The 17549-nt window shown below is 46.1% G+C and overlaps 6 protein-coding genes across 6 annotated transcripts; 5 read left to right on the forward strand and 1 right to left on the reverse strand.

Annotated features, from left to right (window-relative positions):
• Positions 1 to 151: 151 nt before the first annotated feature.
• TGAM01_v203921 (menadione-induced gene-6) lies at positions 152 to 1406 on the forward strand (the record flags this gene model as incomplete). The annotated part of the gene is made up of 4 exons (XM_018809556.1): positions 152 to 322; positions 415 to 804; positions 869 to 1312; positions 1362 to 1406. The coding sequence occupies 4 exons, from the start codon at positions 152 to 154 to the stop codon at positions 1404 to 1406; spliced, it is 1050 nt and encodes a 349-aa protein (XP_018657245.1).
• Positions 1407 to 3331: 1925 nt separating this feature from the next.
• Positions 3332 to 4788, forward strand: TGAM01_v203922 (hypothetical protein; the record flags this gene model as incomplete). The annotated part of the gene is made up of 3 exons (XM_018809555.1): positions 3332 to 3343; positions 3687 to 3709; positions 3762 to 4788. 3 exons carry the CDS (start codon positions 3332 to 3334, stop codon positions 4786 to 4788), a joined length of 1062 nt encoding a protein of 353 aa, XP_018657244.1.
• Positions 4789 to 9754: 4966 nt separating this feature from the next.
• TGAM01_v203923 (glycosyl hydrolase family 10) lies at positions 9755 to 10765 on the forward strand (the record flags this gene model as incomplete). The annotated part of the gene is made up of 1 exon (XM_018809554.1): positions 9755 to 10765. The coding sequence occupies one exon, from the start codon at positions 9755 to 9757 to the stop codon at positions 10763 to 10765; it is 1011 nt and encodes a 336-aa protein (XP_018657243.1).
• A 1158-nt stretch (positions 10766 to 11923) lies between these two features.
• Positions 11924 to 12868, reverse strand: TGAM01_v203924 (hypothetical protein; the record flags this gene model as incomplete). The annotated part of the gene is made up of 1 exon (XM_018809553.1): positions 11924 to 12868. The coding sequence occupies one exon, from the start codon at positions 12866 to 12868 to the stop codon at positions 11924 to 11926; it is 945 nt and encodes a 314-aa protein (XP_018657242.1).
• A 1325-nt stretch (positions 12869 to 14193) lies between these two features.
• TGAM01_v203925 (oxidoreductase family protein) lies at positions 14194 to 15289 on the forward strand (the record flags this gene model as incomplete). Its single annotated transcript, XM_018809552.1, has 2 exons — positions 14194 to 14239; positions 14304 to 15289. 2 exons carry the CDS (start codon positions 14194 to 14196, stop codon positions 15287 to 15289), a joined length of 1032 nt encoding a protein of 343 aa, XP_018657241.1.
• A 1212-nt stretch (positions 15290 to 16501) lies between these two features.
• On the forward strand, positions 16502 to 17537 carry TGAM01_v203926 (hypothetical protein; the record flags this gene model as incomplete). The annotated part of the gene is made up of 3 exons (XM_018809551.2): positions 16502 to 16526; positions 16610 to 17026; positions 17083 to 17537. The coding sequence occupies 3 exons, from the start codon at positions 16502 to 16504 to the stop codon at positions 17535 to 17537; spliced, it is 897 nt and encodes a 298-aa protein (XP_018657240.2).
• Between the last annotated feature and the right edge of the window lie 12 nt (positions 17538 to 17549).

The raw sequence follows: 17549 nt of genomic DNA on the forward strand, positions 1-17549 counted from the left end.
AACAAGTCGGCTGAAAAGTATTGCTGCAGAAAACAACTAACTTGGAGCACTGTTTTACAAACCAAAAGAATAAAGCCGGTCAATCGCTTAATTATCAACAGCTAAAAAAGGGAAGTATTCTTAAAAATTTTTTTTTTGCCAACAAGATAAAATGGCGCTTCCTACGGTACAAAAGAAATGGATAATCCAGGGAGGACAGAAAGGACTTGAAGAGATTCAATTAATCGAGGGACCTATTCCAAAGGTCGATGATTATGGAGTGCTGGTAAAGCTACACGCTGCTGGCCTGAATCCCCGAGATTTTGGAATCGCAACGCCTGGTGTTAGTGTAATCTCCATACAATCTTCTATTTTCTCCCCTACCTCTTTCTTTTGCCACCGTATTAATTCACTAACAAATGTTTACATGCGTAGCTCTTCGCTTTCAGCGTCAAACTCCCAGTTGTTGGTGGATCAGATGGCGCTGGTGAGGTTATTGCAGTGGGGCCCAAGGTCACAAAGTGGAAGCTAGGTGACAGAGTTGCAACATTGTTTAACCCAGGACATCAAGCTGGCCCAATAACTACAGAGGCATATGATATGGGAGGTCTAGGCGGTACTATTGATGGCACTTTCCAGCAATACGGGATGTTTCAAGAGACTTGGCTCGTTCGCATAGCCCCCAACCTATCGTACCTGGAAGCTGCATCGCTATCAAATGCTGCTGTAACGGCGTGGAATGCTCTCTACGGTCTGAAAGGGCTGAGAGCAGGCGAATGGATTTTAGTACAAGGAACCGGTGGTGTCAGTTTATTTGCGGTGCAGGTGAGTTCTGACTCTACTAATCGTACAATAAGGTGTACCCAATTGACATGAAGAATGCATATAGTTCGCCAAAGCAGCTGGCGCAAAGGTCGTTGCTACGACATCATCACCCGCCAAGGGAGATTTGCTAAAGCAGCTTGGCGCTGATCACGTCATCAACTATAACGAAAATCCAGATTGGGGGCTGACTGCACGAGCGCTTACTCCAAACGGATATGGCTTTGACAACATAATTGAAGTTGGTGGTACTGATACTTTATCTCAAAGCGTCAAAGCTATCAAGTTCGAGGGTGTTATCTCAGTGATTGGTGCACTTTCAGGGGCAGCACAAGGTAATAGTAAGGTAATTGACGCGCTGTTGAAGATTTGCACGTTCCGTGGCCTTCATGTTGGCTCCAGGGTCCAAATGGAAGAAATGATGGCTGCAATAGAAGCCAATGAGATTCAGCCTATTCTGGACGAAACAGTTTTCTCATTCGAAGGGTTGCGAGATGGCCTAGAATATTTGGTAAGACTAACTCGTGCTCAACGAGACACTTATGCTAACATGATCATAGGCTGCGCTGAAACATGTGGGCAAAGTCGTCGTGAAAATTGTATAGAACACACGGGTTCCTAGAATACATATAGCTAGGATTTACTATCGCGAAAAGACTACTCTTTCTCTAATGCCTTATAACGAGCTAGTTCCTTTACAGTTATTGCTAGAACTGCAATGAGTAGTATTATCCTCTGCTTTGTAACTGAATACTTGTAGTATAACGAATTGTAATATATGAAACCCAACTTCCTTAGTTACTAATTAGTAATCCTGCTGAGAATCCAGTATCTGTAGCTTACGGTAAGCTATGGTGTCAACTACTGTGGCTTACCATAGACTGCCTTACCTAGACCTGACCTAATATTGCCTACCTACAAATAAATTGCTAACGGTTTTGATTATAATACCATGCTTCCAAAATAAAAGTATTCGCAGATATATTAGGGGTGTATATGTTCCGCGATTATTTTCGTAAATCGTCTGGTTTATCCTATGTCCCGGACTCCTACTATTCGCAACAATTCTTTTTTTACCGGTAAGTTTGGTTGAAACGTTCTTTTAAGAAGCCTATCTAGCTTCGTTATCATATAACATAGCTAAACGATGTCAAGGATGCAGGAGATTGGTAGGAGTCTGCAACTATGGCTTCACAACCGAGCAATACCTCTGAACCGATGGTTTATCATGGATCTTGCCATTGCCGGAAAGTTAAATTCGCAGCGAGCTTCGAATTTTCGAGCACTCCACCTCCAGTTATTACCAAATGCAATTGCACAATGTGCCATAAAAGCGGCACCTTAGAACTGACTTCACTGCCAGCATCCTTTAAGCTCCTTACTCCTGCTGATCCGGACGGACTTTCGAAACTTTCCGACTACACATTCTGCCACAGGAAGATCCACCACTACTTTTGTCCCACATAGGGCGTTAAACCGTTCCTAAAAGGAAGCTATGTTATGGACGGGCTCACTGTCAATTTCGTCATGGTCAATCCACTTGCACTAGACATGGATGCTAATATCAACACTGCGAATAATGACGGAGAGTATGGGGTTTTTGACTTGAGAAAGATCAAGACGAAGTATCTGGACGGGAGGGAAGAGAACTGGATGGAACCGTTGAAAGACGAGCCCTACGAGGGTGGGGTGTGGTAATGAAACCATTGACGCATCAGGAACACAGTCTTGTGAGAAGAAGCTAGGTAATGTAGATACCAGAACATACAAGAATATACATTCGATTAATAACATTGTGGAACTGATCTCCAAGTAAGGTTCTATTAGCGAAAAAGCTCTATTTTTTTGTGCTCAAGTAAGCCTGCAATACAAATGCCTGGAACGGTCTTTTCAATTCTTTACTCCGTATCCAAAGTCGGATTTTGCGACTTCTAAACTAAGACACAGCTATAATAGCTACATCCCTGCGGTCTAGTCGCTGTAGTAGCAAACTTAGGGGTAAAGCCGGCTGTTCAACAAATAATCAGTAGAATAGGGGCAAAGCCGGAGTCGTCTTTCTATGTACTCGAGCTCTTGGCAAAGCAGGTAGACTTAAGGCGTCCTTCAAACCCTTCCGAATTAAACGGACGGTAAGGATCAGAACGGACACATGTGTGCGGTTTTTGCTCGTATTCTGTATTCGCACTTTGTCTAAGACCCCTGTTGGGTGTGGGACGCGCTTCAATCTGAGATACAAGTGTTCAGAATGTATGGTGCAACTTTCCCTACTTCCCTACTGTCACAAGGCGGTTAGTGGTCCACCCCAAGGATAGACGCCGGCCTAGTTCAACAACAATATTGTGTAGCGCAAGCTTGAACAACCCTTTGGAAACACTTGTTCACTAGCGTCGACATCGGCGATGCCTGCAGCCAGGGGGGCGCACCTACAGTAACAGACAAAAAGGGTTCGGGTTAGGAGGAACGGCAGTTGACGCGGCCGGCAACGTAATTGTTTAGAATCCAGAACATTTGCCACCACAGTACGCCCAATATGGAGCCTTTCGTAAGACTTCGTTCCTCGTCTTCGCTCGTTACCTGTTTTACTGCACTTCATGTGCGCATTCCCTTGAAATGGTGGAGTCACTGCCTTTAAACCTGCGCCGGGCGCATACGAAATCGAAAACTGGTTGCGCTGAATGCAGAAGGCGGCGGGTGAAGGTACGATTATTGTCGTCAACGCCGCCAGCGCTACGAACCTCCCCTCGTTGCGAGATGCATACGCGCTTGGTTCTACCTGCTTTTCAAGACGACTCTAACAACTCTTCTCTTTCGATATAGTGTGGCGAAGAGAAGCCGAGTTGCAGGCATTGCCTTCGGCGAGAAGTTCCGTGTCTGTATTCGTGCAGAACGACAACGACAAGGGCAACCTGTCCGACAAGACCAAGCTCCCTGAGCGCAAGTGACGCTCATGCAACCCCAAGGTCACGATCGCCCGCGTCGTCGTCCGCGGCTCCAACTCTATTCATCGGTGCCGAGGAGAGACACCGGGGCGTGCCAGAGTTTACCATCGAGGACATGGCGCTGTTCCACCATTGGACGCTGACGACGAGTGAAAGCATTGCGGGATGCTCGGGTGTCGACTACTACTGGCAAACGGTGTTTCCACAGATTGCGTTTCAGCACCCTTTCGTCATGTACGGCATCCTCAGCTTGGCGTCGCTGCATCAGGCACATCTCTACCCGGAAAGCCGACAACGGCTCATAACGGAAGCCGCCCGATATCATAACCAATCTCTGCATGGTCTCAGGCAAGGCATCGCGCAGATCAATGACGACAGTAGCGATGCTTTATTTGTTTGCACATCGTTGAACATTGTCTACGTCTTCGGCATATATGGGAAACTCTACGACGAAACTGCAGGCGGTGCCGGTGCCGGTGCCGCCGCCAGAACATCGCGAATCTTAGGAGCCGACTGGATTCCTATGGTGCGAGGTGTTGAGGCCGTACTGCATCCGACGTATGAACGGGTGCGCCTTGGACCGTTGAAATCACTCCTCAACCTCGGAAATTGGGAGGATTCAGACCCGGATAGGGCGCAAGTGGTTGACGATGACAGCTTCCGCAACCTTCAAAATATATGGGTCGAGAGTGGTGACTGTGAAATTTATAACAAGACGTTGTATTTGCTTCGGAAGTGCCATGTATTCATGAAGCAATTCCACAATATAGACGCCAACACTTCGCAGGACACAAACTATCACAGGAAAACATCTGCACCGCTTATCTGGATGCACTTTGCTCCCGACGAATACTTTGTGCGGCTGCATCAACGGCAGCCACCTGCTCTGCTAATATTTGCTTACTTTGGCTCGTTGTTTCATTGCTTGGATGGGTATTGGTTTTTTGAGGGTTGGGGCAGAAGCATTGTAGGAGTAGTAGATGAGTTATTGGGAGACTATTGGGGCCCGTGGTTAGAATGGCCAAAGCAGTTTGTAGGACTGCGATAGTAACCAAGGACTAAGCGCTTATTTTAACAACAGCTTATTTAATCTCCAAGCAGGCATATCTAGTATCCAAGAATATATATATATATATATATATACATATAGTATAATACTGTGAAGCACCTTATGCTATAATACTTCCTTGTATGAGCCCTGTTAATCTTGGATACTAAATAAGCTTGCTTGAATACCAGATAAGCCGTCCCTATTGTTATTGCATAGTTACAATCAACAATAATCGTGTATGTGTTTAGTCATGGTCCCTAGAGTACTATAGGATTTCCCACATATGCAGTCCCGTTCGACAAATACAGCCTATGGAATGCATGTTACAAACCGTATTTCGGATAGTAAGCCCCTATTCAATATTCAACCCTAATCTACGATGGCTTTGGCCGAAAGGACTCGTGCTGAATTCATATTCCACCGCTTTGCTCTTCATCTGCGCCACTAGTACACTTAAATGCACCATATAAAATAAGTTCATGACTAAGAACATTAGCAACACATTAAAGATATATAAATAGGCTTTGTGGTAAAGGAGGTAGCTATCAAAGCCTTAGAGATACTCTATAACCTTAAATATTAATTACACTATAATTAGTATACTAGTGGTATAAAGTGCTATTATATGCTTTTCCTATATAAACCCGCTAGCTAGGCGGATAGCTAGCACACGATAGGTTAATAAATAAAACGATGCTGCGACTATAATAAATAAACCAAAGAACGCAAGCTGCATAAAGAGTCTAACAATTATAATATGTGAACCTGTTTCTAAAGCGGATGGAGTGCCAGATTCCTGATAGCCGCCGCCTTAGTCGCATATATATTAGCCATGTCTTAGGAAAGGGCCGGGAAGGTTGCTTTACTATATGTACCACCACCTTGGAAGAAGAATGAAAGCATGTCTCCGTAAACGAAGATCTTCGTCAACCATGTCTTCCAACCAGTGCAGTAGGACTCTCCATTAACACGAGAGATGATTCTGCCAAGTTCCATATTAGACAGTCGCAGCAAAGAGGGCAGGAGCGACGAGAAGTAAGAGGGACTGGATGATGTAAGGCCCGAGGTCCCAATTTGGCAATTGCTTGCCGGAAGCAAACCGCGCCCCATTGCCGACGGCCTCAACTGAAAGCAATAGGTGTCAGTGAATACCTGGCTGAAAATCCTCTAAGTCAACTAAAGGTGGGAAGGGTTAAATCTTACAGATGCCACCAACAATGACAGGAATGACGAGCCAACAACGAGCTCGAATTATCCGGTAGCCATGTAGGCCCGTAATTCCAACGAAGAAGAGAAGAAACAGCATAGCATCGCCAGTCGTGGGATTGTAGTGGTAGAGCTTAAACTGAGTCTCTTCCTCTCTTTAAGCGATACGTCCATTATGACTCGGACATGCATGGCGCAGCAACGAAACTGAAAAGCTAAGGAATCAGATGAATTTTTTGCGCAACTCAGCGAGAGTTGTACACTTTTAGCCAAAGGCTATTAGATCTCATTTGCTGCCTTGTAGCTGCAGAGCAGTTCGTTCAAGTTGGACAGAAATTAGGACCGAATAGGAAACAAGCTGAGTGAAGAAGAAAATGAAAGTTGGGAAACTAATTGAGAGTACTGAGCGAAGGATGGCGAGAAAAACTACAGATCAGGAGGGTGAGGGTGGTATCGCTGCTTCTTTATACAGGACCCGTTTACGGAAGACAGTCTCGTATCGGTCGGAAAGGCTGCAATTGCGAGTAACTTCAGGTGTCGAATTCTTCAGACTATTAGCGCAAGTTGCGACAAGCTCAGCCAGGTGTGTTCCTATGGTGTGTGATACCCTTGGCAGCTAACTTTCATACTGCGAAGAGACATATTCCGGCTGCCAGCGTATGATTTAACCATCTGAAACGCCTCGTATGTACTTCAGATTCAGTGTGCCCTATTCCTGGGACTAAATTTGGTAATTGTAAGTTTTGCGTGCTATCTCTCTGATGTTCTTGGTGTCCGTGCGGATTAAGTGGCGGGGCCTCCAGGAAGCAGGTTAGTGAAGACCAGCTGGTTTGTATTCGAACCAAAGACTGTTATGCCACATTGACCCTTCTCTTCCAGCTCCTTGTAGGCGATATCTCCGGGTACATGCCCACTCAACAAGGAAGCTATCTACGTTCGCTGATTACACTCGTCGGGGATTGGTAGAGCGGACGGCGTACCGGTTCGTGCCACGAATGTCCTCGCGGTTGTCGTAGAAAACTGGTGACGCTACCTGACAAGTATGGACCATGTATATCTTTATCCTGTTCCCTTTAAGCAATTCCTAAAGTAGTCTTCCAACTACCTGCGATTATGCAGCCCCTGAAATAAGGCTCGCGGTGGTCCGTGACCTAAAAGTTGGTTTACCGTGGCTGTGTTTCACTAGTCAAAGCTGCTGTGCTCTGGTGGATTTCGTATCTCGTACTCGTAGTTCGTATGTGGCAGCACGTATATAGCCAGCTGCTCTATCATTGTATTCCTTCCATGTAGGCGCAGCATATGCACCCTCGAGAATGTGTTCCAGATGCCCGGACGTAATCTTTCCCTCTCAGCCACGTCTCACGTTCAAACAGACTGGAATCCGAACTTGAGACATGGAAATCAATACCGGGATTCTACTGTAAGTAGTTTTAGGCTGCGAGTTCAAATCTTACCTGATGATGGAGATAATAAATAGGGGTTACCTCGAAGGCAATTACTGTCAAGGGCAGGAGGCTTTGAGTAAATCACCAATTTCCTAAAGCATACTCTTCTAATCATGAACAAGAGTCAGTTAGGAGAGTCTGTTGACTATCAAAAAAAGCGCTACTTTTTTGCCAAACCAGTCCTCAGTCGACGCCGCTCCATCTTCTCCGTTAAACCGGTACTTGTAACCCAGATGCAATATTTCGGGGACCAAGGAAGACCTCAAGAGATATTTGACGTCCTAAGCATCGGTTATCTATCTTCTTGGTGTGTCAGGGATATTCGGGAATTCGTTTTACTTAGAAATTGTTATCCTGATTTTGTTATTTCTGGCGACAACCTCTGCGACACCTCACAACCGTCCAAAAGATTGATTGGCGCCGCCGTGAGGAATGTCGAGACAACCGGCGCTTCAGGAAATCTCACAGCAACATTATGGGTCGGCGATCTGTCTTGCTGGGTTCGCCATGGCGCAGCTGGAACTTACGACGTGTTTATAAATCTACAATTGGCCCTTCAATGGATACCAAAACGAACGCAAGTGGTTGGTTGTTTCCACTTGGCTGAAATTTGGAAGCGGAGAGTTAATACTGACAGGCAATCTGCGCTTTTGAGCTCAAAAAAACGGACACCAATAGGGTTGTTGCTTGTATCAACAGAGACACCCTTGAAATTAACCAGGCGGAGTGCACTGCCAATGAACAAGCATTGTTTATAACTACGGCAGTCTGGACAGCACATCAGGAAAGCTGGATCTCCGCGCCAGCTTAAGTCTGAGTGTGGGCGGACGCTCCACCGTTGCGTTGTTTGTATGTTTATTTATTTGTTTTATTATCGGTTCGCGCAAAAACACTTTCATTACCACCAAGATTCTCTCTACTTATTTACACATTAAGAGAACATTATTGTACTTTTATATACTTGCCAGCGCCTATGCGGTCGGAAATGGATGCGTTTCTGTTATTTACCACAGTCTAAGAGACGTAGGAGAATCCACAAGTCTTATAATATCTTTCAAAGCATACAGGACCTTGGAAAATAAAACACAGGTGATTGCTGAAATTTATGGTCAAATATGGGAGAAATTTTGCAAAAGCTCTCCGTTAGCCTTGATCAAGTAATCTAATGCTTTTGGTTGCATCAACGTTGTCGACATTGGGTTAAACTTTTAACAGACAGTTCCAAAGCGGAAGCTACTTTTGCACAGAAGAATAACAACGCCCACTACGAGGAATAATAGGTGTGACTCCCTAATCAGCCCCTCAACTGGGATAACCCTCGCAGGTTTCATCAAAACTGGATGAACATCACACCGCTTTGCCCTCCTTTGGCATTGTATGATGTATGTAAGCCTATTGTCATGGAGGCACTGCCTTGTGTGGGATGCCGGCTGTTGGGAACGGTCACGTTAGCCATTCGCGACCGTAGTACGAAGTATACACAATAGATGTCGATTTCTATTTTGGACTCGTTTACGGAACGGAATACGACGACTCCACACGCGGAGCCGCCGGTCGGCTACCGATAGGGTGGGCGCCGTGGACAGTGGCTTACGTCCCGGCTTAGCCGTTCATTGGCTTGGTACACAACTCGCGTGTGGATTTGTTGCCCCCTACCAAGGCTCATCCCTACTAACCACGTATATCGTTGAAAGTTTTCGAAGGCTGAAAGATCCGAAGACACCCCGAGATACGAAGTACGACGGGCGTTCCGATTCGTCCGCTCATTCTGTAGCCGACAACACATCAATGTCCCAGTATTACCCTGGGTTGCGAGCCGAATGCGTTCCTTGCCCCAGCATGCCCAGCCTTGCTCAAACCATGTGCTCTCTACATGTAGGTAGGTTTGCATGTGGGTTATTGAGTAAAAAATCATTGGATACTCCCTTTCTCCTGCACCCTTTTATGAAGATCAATCTTGGCCTTACTCGATTTCGACGCGCACTAGCAGCCGCTTTAGGTTCGCGGAAGAAATCGGTTAACTACATTGTATTCTGAGCGCTTCGCCTCGTTTTTCTGTTTGCTGTTCCCTGTTCTCGTTTCTCGTTTCTCGTTTCTCGTTCTTTCTTGCAAAGCCTCCAGCCAACATGATTTACTTCATGTTGATGTAGGGTTCAGGCTAAGGGGTGTCCACGGCAGTTATGACAATACCGCGGACTCGACCTCAGGAAATTCTCACGACGACCTATAAAACCCCCAACGATGTTGAGACGGCAGCCGCACGTCACTTACCACTGTGTACTAAGAGACAAAACATTTCGTCAGGCAGAACCATGAAGGCCACCGCACTCATTATCGCGCTTCTCGGCGCTGCTGAAGCAGTCTACATCCCCAGCACCGGAACCACCTCGCTGAGGGAGGAGGCGGCTAAGAAAGACATTCTCATCGGGTCCGGGGCGATCAATCCGGCCTACCTCAATGATCCTCAGTTCGCAGCCGTTCTTGCTCTGCAGTTCAACAGCCTCTCTCCCGAAAATGAGGGAAAGTGGTCGTTCTTTAACCCGGCCGAAGGGTACTACAACTGGACCTCACTCGACCGCCTAGTCAACTTCGCGGAAGACAGCAATATGGTAGTCAAGGGACACGGGCTCATCTCGAGCTGCTGTAACCCCGACTACGTGCTCAACATCACCGACCCCACAGCCCTTCGTGCTGCGATGACGGCTCACTTCGAGGCGTTCATGCACCGGTACAACGGCAAGAGGGTGGATCGGTGGGACGTTGTCACCGAAGCTCTCAAAACGCAGGGTGGCGGCCTGAACGCCAACATCTTCTACAACGTACTCGGTTCCGGCTACATCGCAGATGCCTTCCGCATCGCCCAGGCGGCAGGCCCGGATGCCAAGCTGTTCATCAACGAGAATCTCGTCGAGTCACTCCCCTACAAGCGTCAGGAACTCTACGACCTGGTTTCCGGACTTGTGGCGGACAGCGTTCCGATCGATGGAGTCGCCCTGCAGATGCACATCACCGAAGTAGCTCCCATACCGGGCGTGATCACCGACATAGTCAACTCCTACAAGGCGCTTGGGCTAGAAGTGACGATCGCCGAAATGGATGTCCACACGCTCAACGCCACACTCCAAACCGATATCTACGGCGCCGTCATCGAAGAGGCTCTAAATGCAGGAATCACTGACATTAGTTTTTGGGGCTTTACGGATAAACACGCCTACACCTGGCTGCCGGGCGCGAAGCCATTGATGTTTACCGAGCGCTACAAGCCCAAGGGTGCGTTCTACGCTACTCACACTGCCCTAACGAGCTTCATCAACACGCCCTAGGGAGCTCGAGCACCATCGAGCCATCAGAGATTGCGCTTTTTCCACAGTTGCTGTCGCAATCCCGAGGGTTCGGCCGCACCGGCGTAATGAAAAGCAACTTCGAATCACAACCTCCATCTCTGCAGCAACTAGTCGCGATGTAACGGGCTGAGGCGGAGGGCCTGCCGGGACGGGACCGCCGCAGGCGAGATTGTTAACAATCTTTCTTAAGCTCTTGAGCTCTTCTTTTTCTTGGCTTGTGTTTTCCTTTGTTCTCTAGCTTTTAGATATTTATTATAACTGCCTAGCCAGTTATAAATGTACTCGCTAGGGCTAGTATATTATTGTATTACTACTGTTAAATCAAATATATTTAATATTACGACCTGGTCCCCCGTAACAGATAGATCCCTTATAAGCAGCTGGTTCCGTTACAGTAATTGCTACAATAGTGATTATTGGCCTAATCTTTTGCCCTGTTTGGCTTAACGGTATAACGGATCGTTACACCTTGAGCCGCCGTTGGTAAAAGCCGACTAAAGCATCACAGATTCCTTTGCTGCCTCTCCTGACATCTTCATTTTGGTAGCCAAAACAGACCAGGTTGCTCTTTGCACAATATTAGCTACTTGCTTATGAGCTTTGGGAAGGAATTGATACTTATGTATCTGAGTTGATTTTGGAGCTTAAGAAAAGTATATATAACTTCCATCCGCTTGATACTCTAGACTGCTAATATTATACAGATAAGCAATTATATATATATTTATATATTAGCTTATTCTAAAGCTGGCTTACTACCCCAGCTAGATTTGCTACTTATACTACTATTGTTTAGTATATATGGCTTACCTGGCTTATCTGGCTTACTGATTATTATCGCTAAAGGCCCCGTAAAAGTTTACTTAGCCTCTATCACCAGATTTTACAACTTGCGTTTCAGTCATCGAAACTGGAAATGTCAAGGAAATTATAAGAATGTGTGAATATATGCCCGTATGAGTGTATGTAAATGCAAGACTCGACTGACAAACCCTATGGTACCTATACATAGTATATACAATGAATCTAAGAAGAGACTGACATTTTTGTACCTACGGTTTTGCAAATAACATCACAAGAAAGCTATTCCAGAACATACAATGTTTAAGTATATTTTGGAAGCACTATCCTAAACTTCTACATGGATGATAATTGCTCAGAGTATCCTGACATATACTTCATACCCGAATCACACATGATTGTGACAACGGTAGATCCTGGTTTTAGAGTTCCTGCCACACGTAATGCAGCGGCCACATTCGCTCCCGTTGAAAGACCACAGAACAACCCTTCTTCACGTGCTAGCCGAAAGGCCATCGCCCTTGCATCAGCAGTTGAGACTCCTTGAAAATCGTCTGCAATTCCATCTTTCCATAGTGGCGTAACATATCCAGGCCCCATGCCGTCAATGTTATGGGATCCAGACACGCCACCTGCTAAAACAGCCGATTCAGCGGGCTCGACTGCAACAAAGCGAATTTTGCCGTCAAGCTGGCGTAAGCGCTCTGATGTGCCTCGAAGACAAGCCCCTGATCCAACGGCCTGCACGAAAGCATCGATTTTGCCCTCCGTTTGCTGATATATCTCGTCAGCCAACTTTGTGTAAGCAGATAGCTGATCCGTATTTTTCATCTGAGCCGTGATGAAGGCTCCGGTTTTTTCCGCTATGACATGGGCCTCCCGGATCATGTCTTTGGTGAGCTTTTCGGTTTGTTTGCCATTATCGCTTGGTATAACCGTCAAGGTAGCACCAAGAAGTCTCATATGGTCCAGCTTTTCTTTCGCAAAGGCATCCGAAGTCACGATATGAAGCGAGTAGCCCTTCACGGCGCAAATTAGAGCGAGCGACACGCCAGTGCTACCTCCAGTATACTCGACAACAGAGCCACCTGGTTTCAGACGGCCGTCGTTTTCAGCAGCCGTAATCATTGCAAGAGCCATGCGGTCTTTCATGCTCGCCGTTGGGTTGGTGCTTTCAATCTTTAGAAGAACGCGAACTCCATTTGAAGGAACCACTGTATGAAGCTGTAAGATGGATGTATTTCCAATACTTTCAAGGATGTTGGATTTGATTGAAGCCATTCTGCACTCTGTTGCCGACGAGCCTGATATAAAAGTGTTGTTTAAGTTGAAGTATTCAAGACGTTGTAGCTGGAAGCAGCTGGTACGTTATAAGAGATAGATAATAATAGATGATAGAGTGAACACAACAACTCAATGGGTAGAATTAAGTAGTATGACTCAAATTAGGTCGCTTTGGAATCTTTCAAGTCGTCGAACGTCCTATATATACCAAATTGTAATTCTCTCAATGCTGTACAATTACTACGCCACAACAATAGCACGGCTATGGCAGACAAAACTCACAAGGGTACTATTATCTCTAATGGGCATAGTCCAACAACTCCATCTAAAACTAGGGATACTATTGGCTTGAAACTGCCACAGAACCTAGCGTTAGCCTGTCGTCGGCTAGGACACATGTACGCCATGAGAAGAAGATTGCCCTTTTCTGCACGAAGCCATGTCGAAATAGACTATAGCCACAGATCTACATATCTGTAATTATTAATTGTCTTGAAATTTCATGTTTGAACATTACTGAACAAACGAGATGGAATTAGAAGGCAGCGAAAATATTTATTGTTTAATAATCGAGTGTATCTCTACCCAGTGCTTAAGTGAGCCGGAGAATTCACTGCCTGGGATTTCAAGTCGTCAAGCCTTTGGTGCCACGCCACATATGAACTTGTATCCATGACTAAACAAACGGTAGCTAGTACAAAAATTCGAACTACAGTAAACGAGTAAATGTTATGTCTAGTAAGTATTACTATGCTGGATAATGTCGAACCGTCAGTCCCGATTTATTGAATCCATTACTAATGCAGTGGGACAGCCACAGTGGCTGCGAGTGCAACTACTGTTATGGCGATGGTTAGATCAGTGGTTCTAGACTACATGCTTATCAAGACCCCTAATCTCTAAATCAGAGGCTCTTATCCTCGAGAGGATGTTACCTTTTCGACTTCTTCCCTTCGCTTTCGTGATATATCCGCTATTCTCTCTCGGAAATAACCAGCAAATATTGAGTCCGATTCTCAAGCGTCGGTCGGCTAAGTTGGCCCGGGATGGGGAACCTGACATTGTGTAGCAAGACTCGGGTAAACCGAATTTGACAATAGCCGAAGGTACTTGGTGCTCTCATAGAAAGTAAAGATGCAATAAATGTACTGCTGAGCGTCTCTTGACCCCTCAAGCAATTGATAGTCTTCGCGCGATATAAAATGCCTTCCCCCACTGGTATGCTAATCGAGTATTGCGCTTATTATCGTTTTCTAGGCGGAAAAAGCATGCATTTACTCTACAGCAACTAAGCAAGCATTTTCTTTTGACTTTAATTCCAAATGGCTGGTATTGCAATTTTAGGAGCTGGCATTTTTGCCACTGAAGGTACTTTCTATATAGTAGCAAGCAGTGAGCTCACAGGCTTGCATGATGCTGACTTTGTCACCAGCTCATTTACCAGCGCTCGTTGCGAATAAAGCGAACCTCAAAGCGGTATATTCTCGTTCTACATCTACCGCCTCCGCCCTTGTTACGGAAGCAACTAAGCTTGGAGTCGCCAATCTTGATCTGTACGCGGACGACAAGCCTGGACATGCGCTAGATGATCTTCTTCAGCGCAGCGATATTGACGCAGTGATTATTGTTTTGCCAATTCTTATTCAGCCAACCATTGTTAGGCAATGTTTAGCTGCTGGCAAACACGTGCTCTGTGAAAAGCCGATTGCCAAAGACGTGAAAACAGCGCGCGATCTTATTGGAGACTACAATAAGCTATACGCGGACAAAGGACTCATTTTCAGCATTGCCGAGCAATTCCGATTCATGCACGAGTTTGAGCTTGGTCGGAAATGGGTTGTGGAAGAAAAAGCAATCGGTGACATTACCCAAGCACATCTCAGAGTATGGCGCAACCAGCCACCAGTTGGCAAATGGTACGAAACGCCATGGAGAAAAATGCCAGAATTCCAAGGCGGCTTTTTACTTGACGGTGGAGTACATCAAACGGCCCTGCTCCGCTTCATTTCAGGCCAAGAAGTCGTCGAGACGCAGGGATTTGCTCGCCAAGTCGTACCTCACCTTCCACCCCTTGATACTCTCAATGCAGGCATCCTTCTCAGCGGTGGAGGAACTGGCACCATCTCCATGTCCTTTGCTTCACTACGGTCTGCTGGGGAGCTTACTCTCATTGGCACGAAGGGGAGCTTCCACATCGTTGATGGTCCTGACGGCTTTATGCTGACTCTTGACCTTGTCTCTGGAGAGAGCAGATCTGAGACTGTAAACAGTAAAGGCGTTGAACTCGAGATCAAAGCTTTTCTAGAAGCTATCAAAACTGGAAACGCGGAGAAACGGTCGGGCCCAGAGGAGGCGCTGAATGATTTGGCTATCATTGAGAGTATGTGCCAAGGCGGAGGCAAGGTAGACTTATACTAGGACGAAGGTCTTTTTTTTCGCCCATTTTATTAATATATAATGTCAAGTTGCGCAATTTTTTGATTGAAGAGAGCACCAGGAGTCATTTTTGGTGTTTCCGGCGAAAGAAACTAGTAGCTGCAATAGTGGTGTTGCATCGCTTTATCCCTCTGCTTGACCCGAGTCCCACAGTCAGCGCACCATTCCGAGTTTTATACTGCATGAAGCTCTTCTATCGCACAATTACTTCCTCAGCACAAACAATATTGGACAGCTCCTTGTAGGAGACCAATGACAGCTTGAATGCGTGCCAATGACGACAGTTTAGACCGTGGACCCTCTTGTCAATCCGAGCTGTAGCACTAATGTGGGGGAGTAATCGTGCGGAGAATTCACTTGGCAAGCTTGACGCTCGCTATAGTTGCACCCAATTGAGTCAGTTGCCCCTTGCAGGCTAATATACAGCCAGAAATTAGGCTAAAAGCAAACGCTTGCATGCAAAACGGTTTACCTGTAGATCCCCGAAATGTCTGGACTAGGTCACAGCCAGTATGCGAACGACATCTCCTGATGATCAGGCAATGGAAAATTATGTCTCTGCTTTGGAAGAGCTGTGACTTCAGCTAAACTTATAATTCTCTACCGTATACGTTGATATAACTCGAGTTCCCATGACAGTGTAATGGGCCGCTATTTTGATCGTAAGCTTTGTCCTTGGTACATGAAACCATCAATCATACATTTGTATAGAAATATACAACCAAACTGCTTGTATACGCTCCGCATATGCCTATGATGCCTTCTAAACTTTTCTCCAAAACTTCCGATGCCGAAGATGGTGTACATACTGATCCATTGACTATACCAAGCTCAGCTGCCGTGCATGGCGATCTTATGGCCTATACTACCTTTCTTACATGCCGGAGAATGTGGAGACTGACAGCCCATTAAAGCCTCCATTTCTCCGAGTATCTCGCAGATCTTGGCTTGTTTTAAGAAGCATTGTATATACGTATACTCCTGAAGCAGGTTCTTGATGCTAATACGTGCGCTTCTATGTCTGTACCGGTCAAGGCTCCACCATTACATCTGTTGTTTGTTATCCATCGATTGCATGAGAAATTATAAAGACTTCATACCGTAGGCATGTTAGACTTCTGTCCAAACCATTCTGGATAAGCTATCCGATTTAGACAGTAGTAATCAATTTATCTAAATGGAAACACTGTCACGATGTATCGCATTTGGAACATCTACGGTACGCCAGGCCCTTCAAAGCGCTGCCCATCAGTCTTTATGAATCCATATCATCAAAGATTGCTACTGATACGGCTTTCTTAGTTCTTGCTGCCTTTGGCACCATTGGAGGCATGATCTTCGGCTTCGAAATCAGCTCCATGAGTGCCTGGATTGGCTCTGATCAATATCTCGACTACTTCAACCACCCAGGCTCATCTCAGCAAGGTGGCATTACTGCATCCATGTCTGCTGGATCATTTATCGGATCTCTCTTATCCGGATGGCTCGCCGATCGCCTGGGTCGCCGATTAGCCATCCAAATTGCTTCTGTGGACTGGATTATCGGTGCTGTGCTGCAGTGCTCTTCTCAAAATGTGGCTCACCTCGTTGTGGGCCGCATTGTCAGTGGACTTGCAATCGGCGTAACTAGTTCTCAGTGTATCGTCTATCTTTCCGAGCTTGCTCCTTCTCGTATCCGCGGCCGAGTTGTTGGCATTCAACAGTGGTCTATTGATTGGGGTAAGAGCTGATTCTACGTTATAACTCAGATGGACAGGAAGCTGAAACAAGCTTAGGTATTCTGATAATGTACCTTATTTCTTACGGTTGTTCCGTCTCTATCCACAAACCGGCAGCATTCCGAATCGCATGGGGCCTACAAGCCGTACCCGGAGCGATTTTATTCGTTTCCCTCTTCTTCTTCCCCGAATCTCCTAGGTGGCTCGCATCCAAGGATCGCTGGGAAGAATGCCACGAAATCCTGGCGAATCTGCACGCCAAAGGCGATCGAAGCAATATCGCGGTTCTCGCTGAGCTTGAGGAGGTCAGGGAAGCGGCGAGGATTGCTAATGAGTCAAAAGAAATCGGCTACTTGGGCTTATTCGCTCCCAAGATGTGGAAGCGGACGCTGGTTGGTGTCAGTGCACAGGTCTGGCAGCAACTTCTCGGGGGCAATGTTATGCTCTATTACCTTGTTTACATCTTCAACATGGCTGGCATGGTGAGCCTTGTATACACCACCGTGCACTAAAATCATCTATTA

Source organism: Trichoderma gamsii (assembly GCF_001481775.2).
Source record: "Trichoderma gamsii strain T6085 chromosome Unknown Scaffold_11.2, whole genome shotgun sequence".
Classification (NCBI taxonomy): Eukaryota; Fungi; Ascomycota; class Sordariomycetes; order Hypocreales; family Hypocreaceae; genus Trichoderma; species Trichoderma gamsii.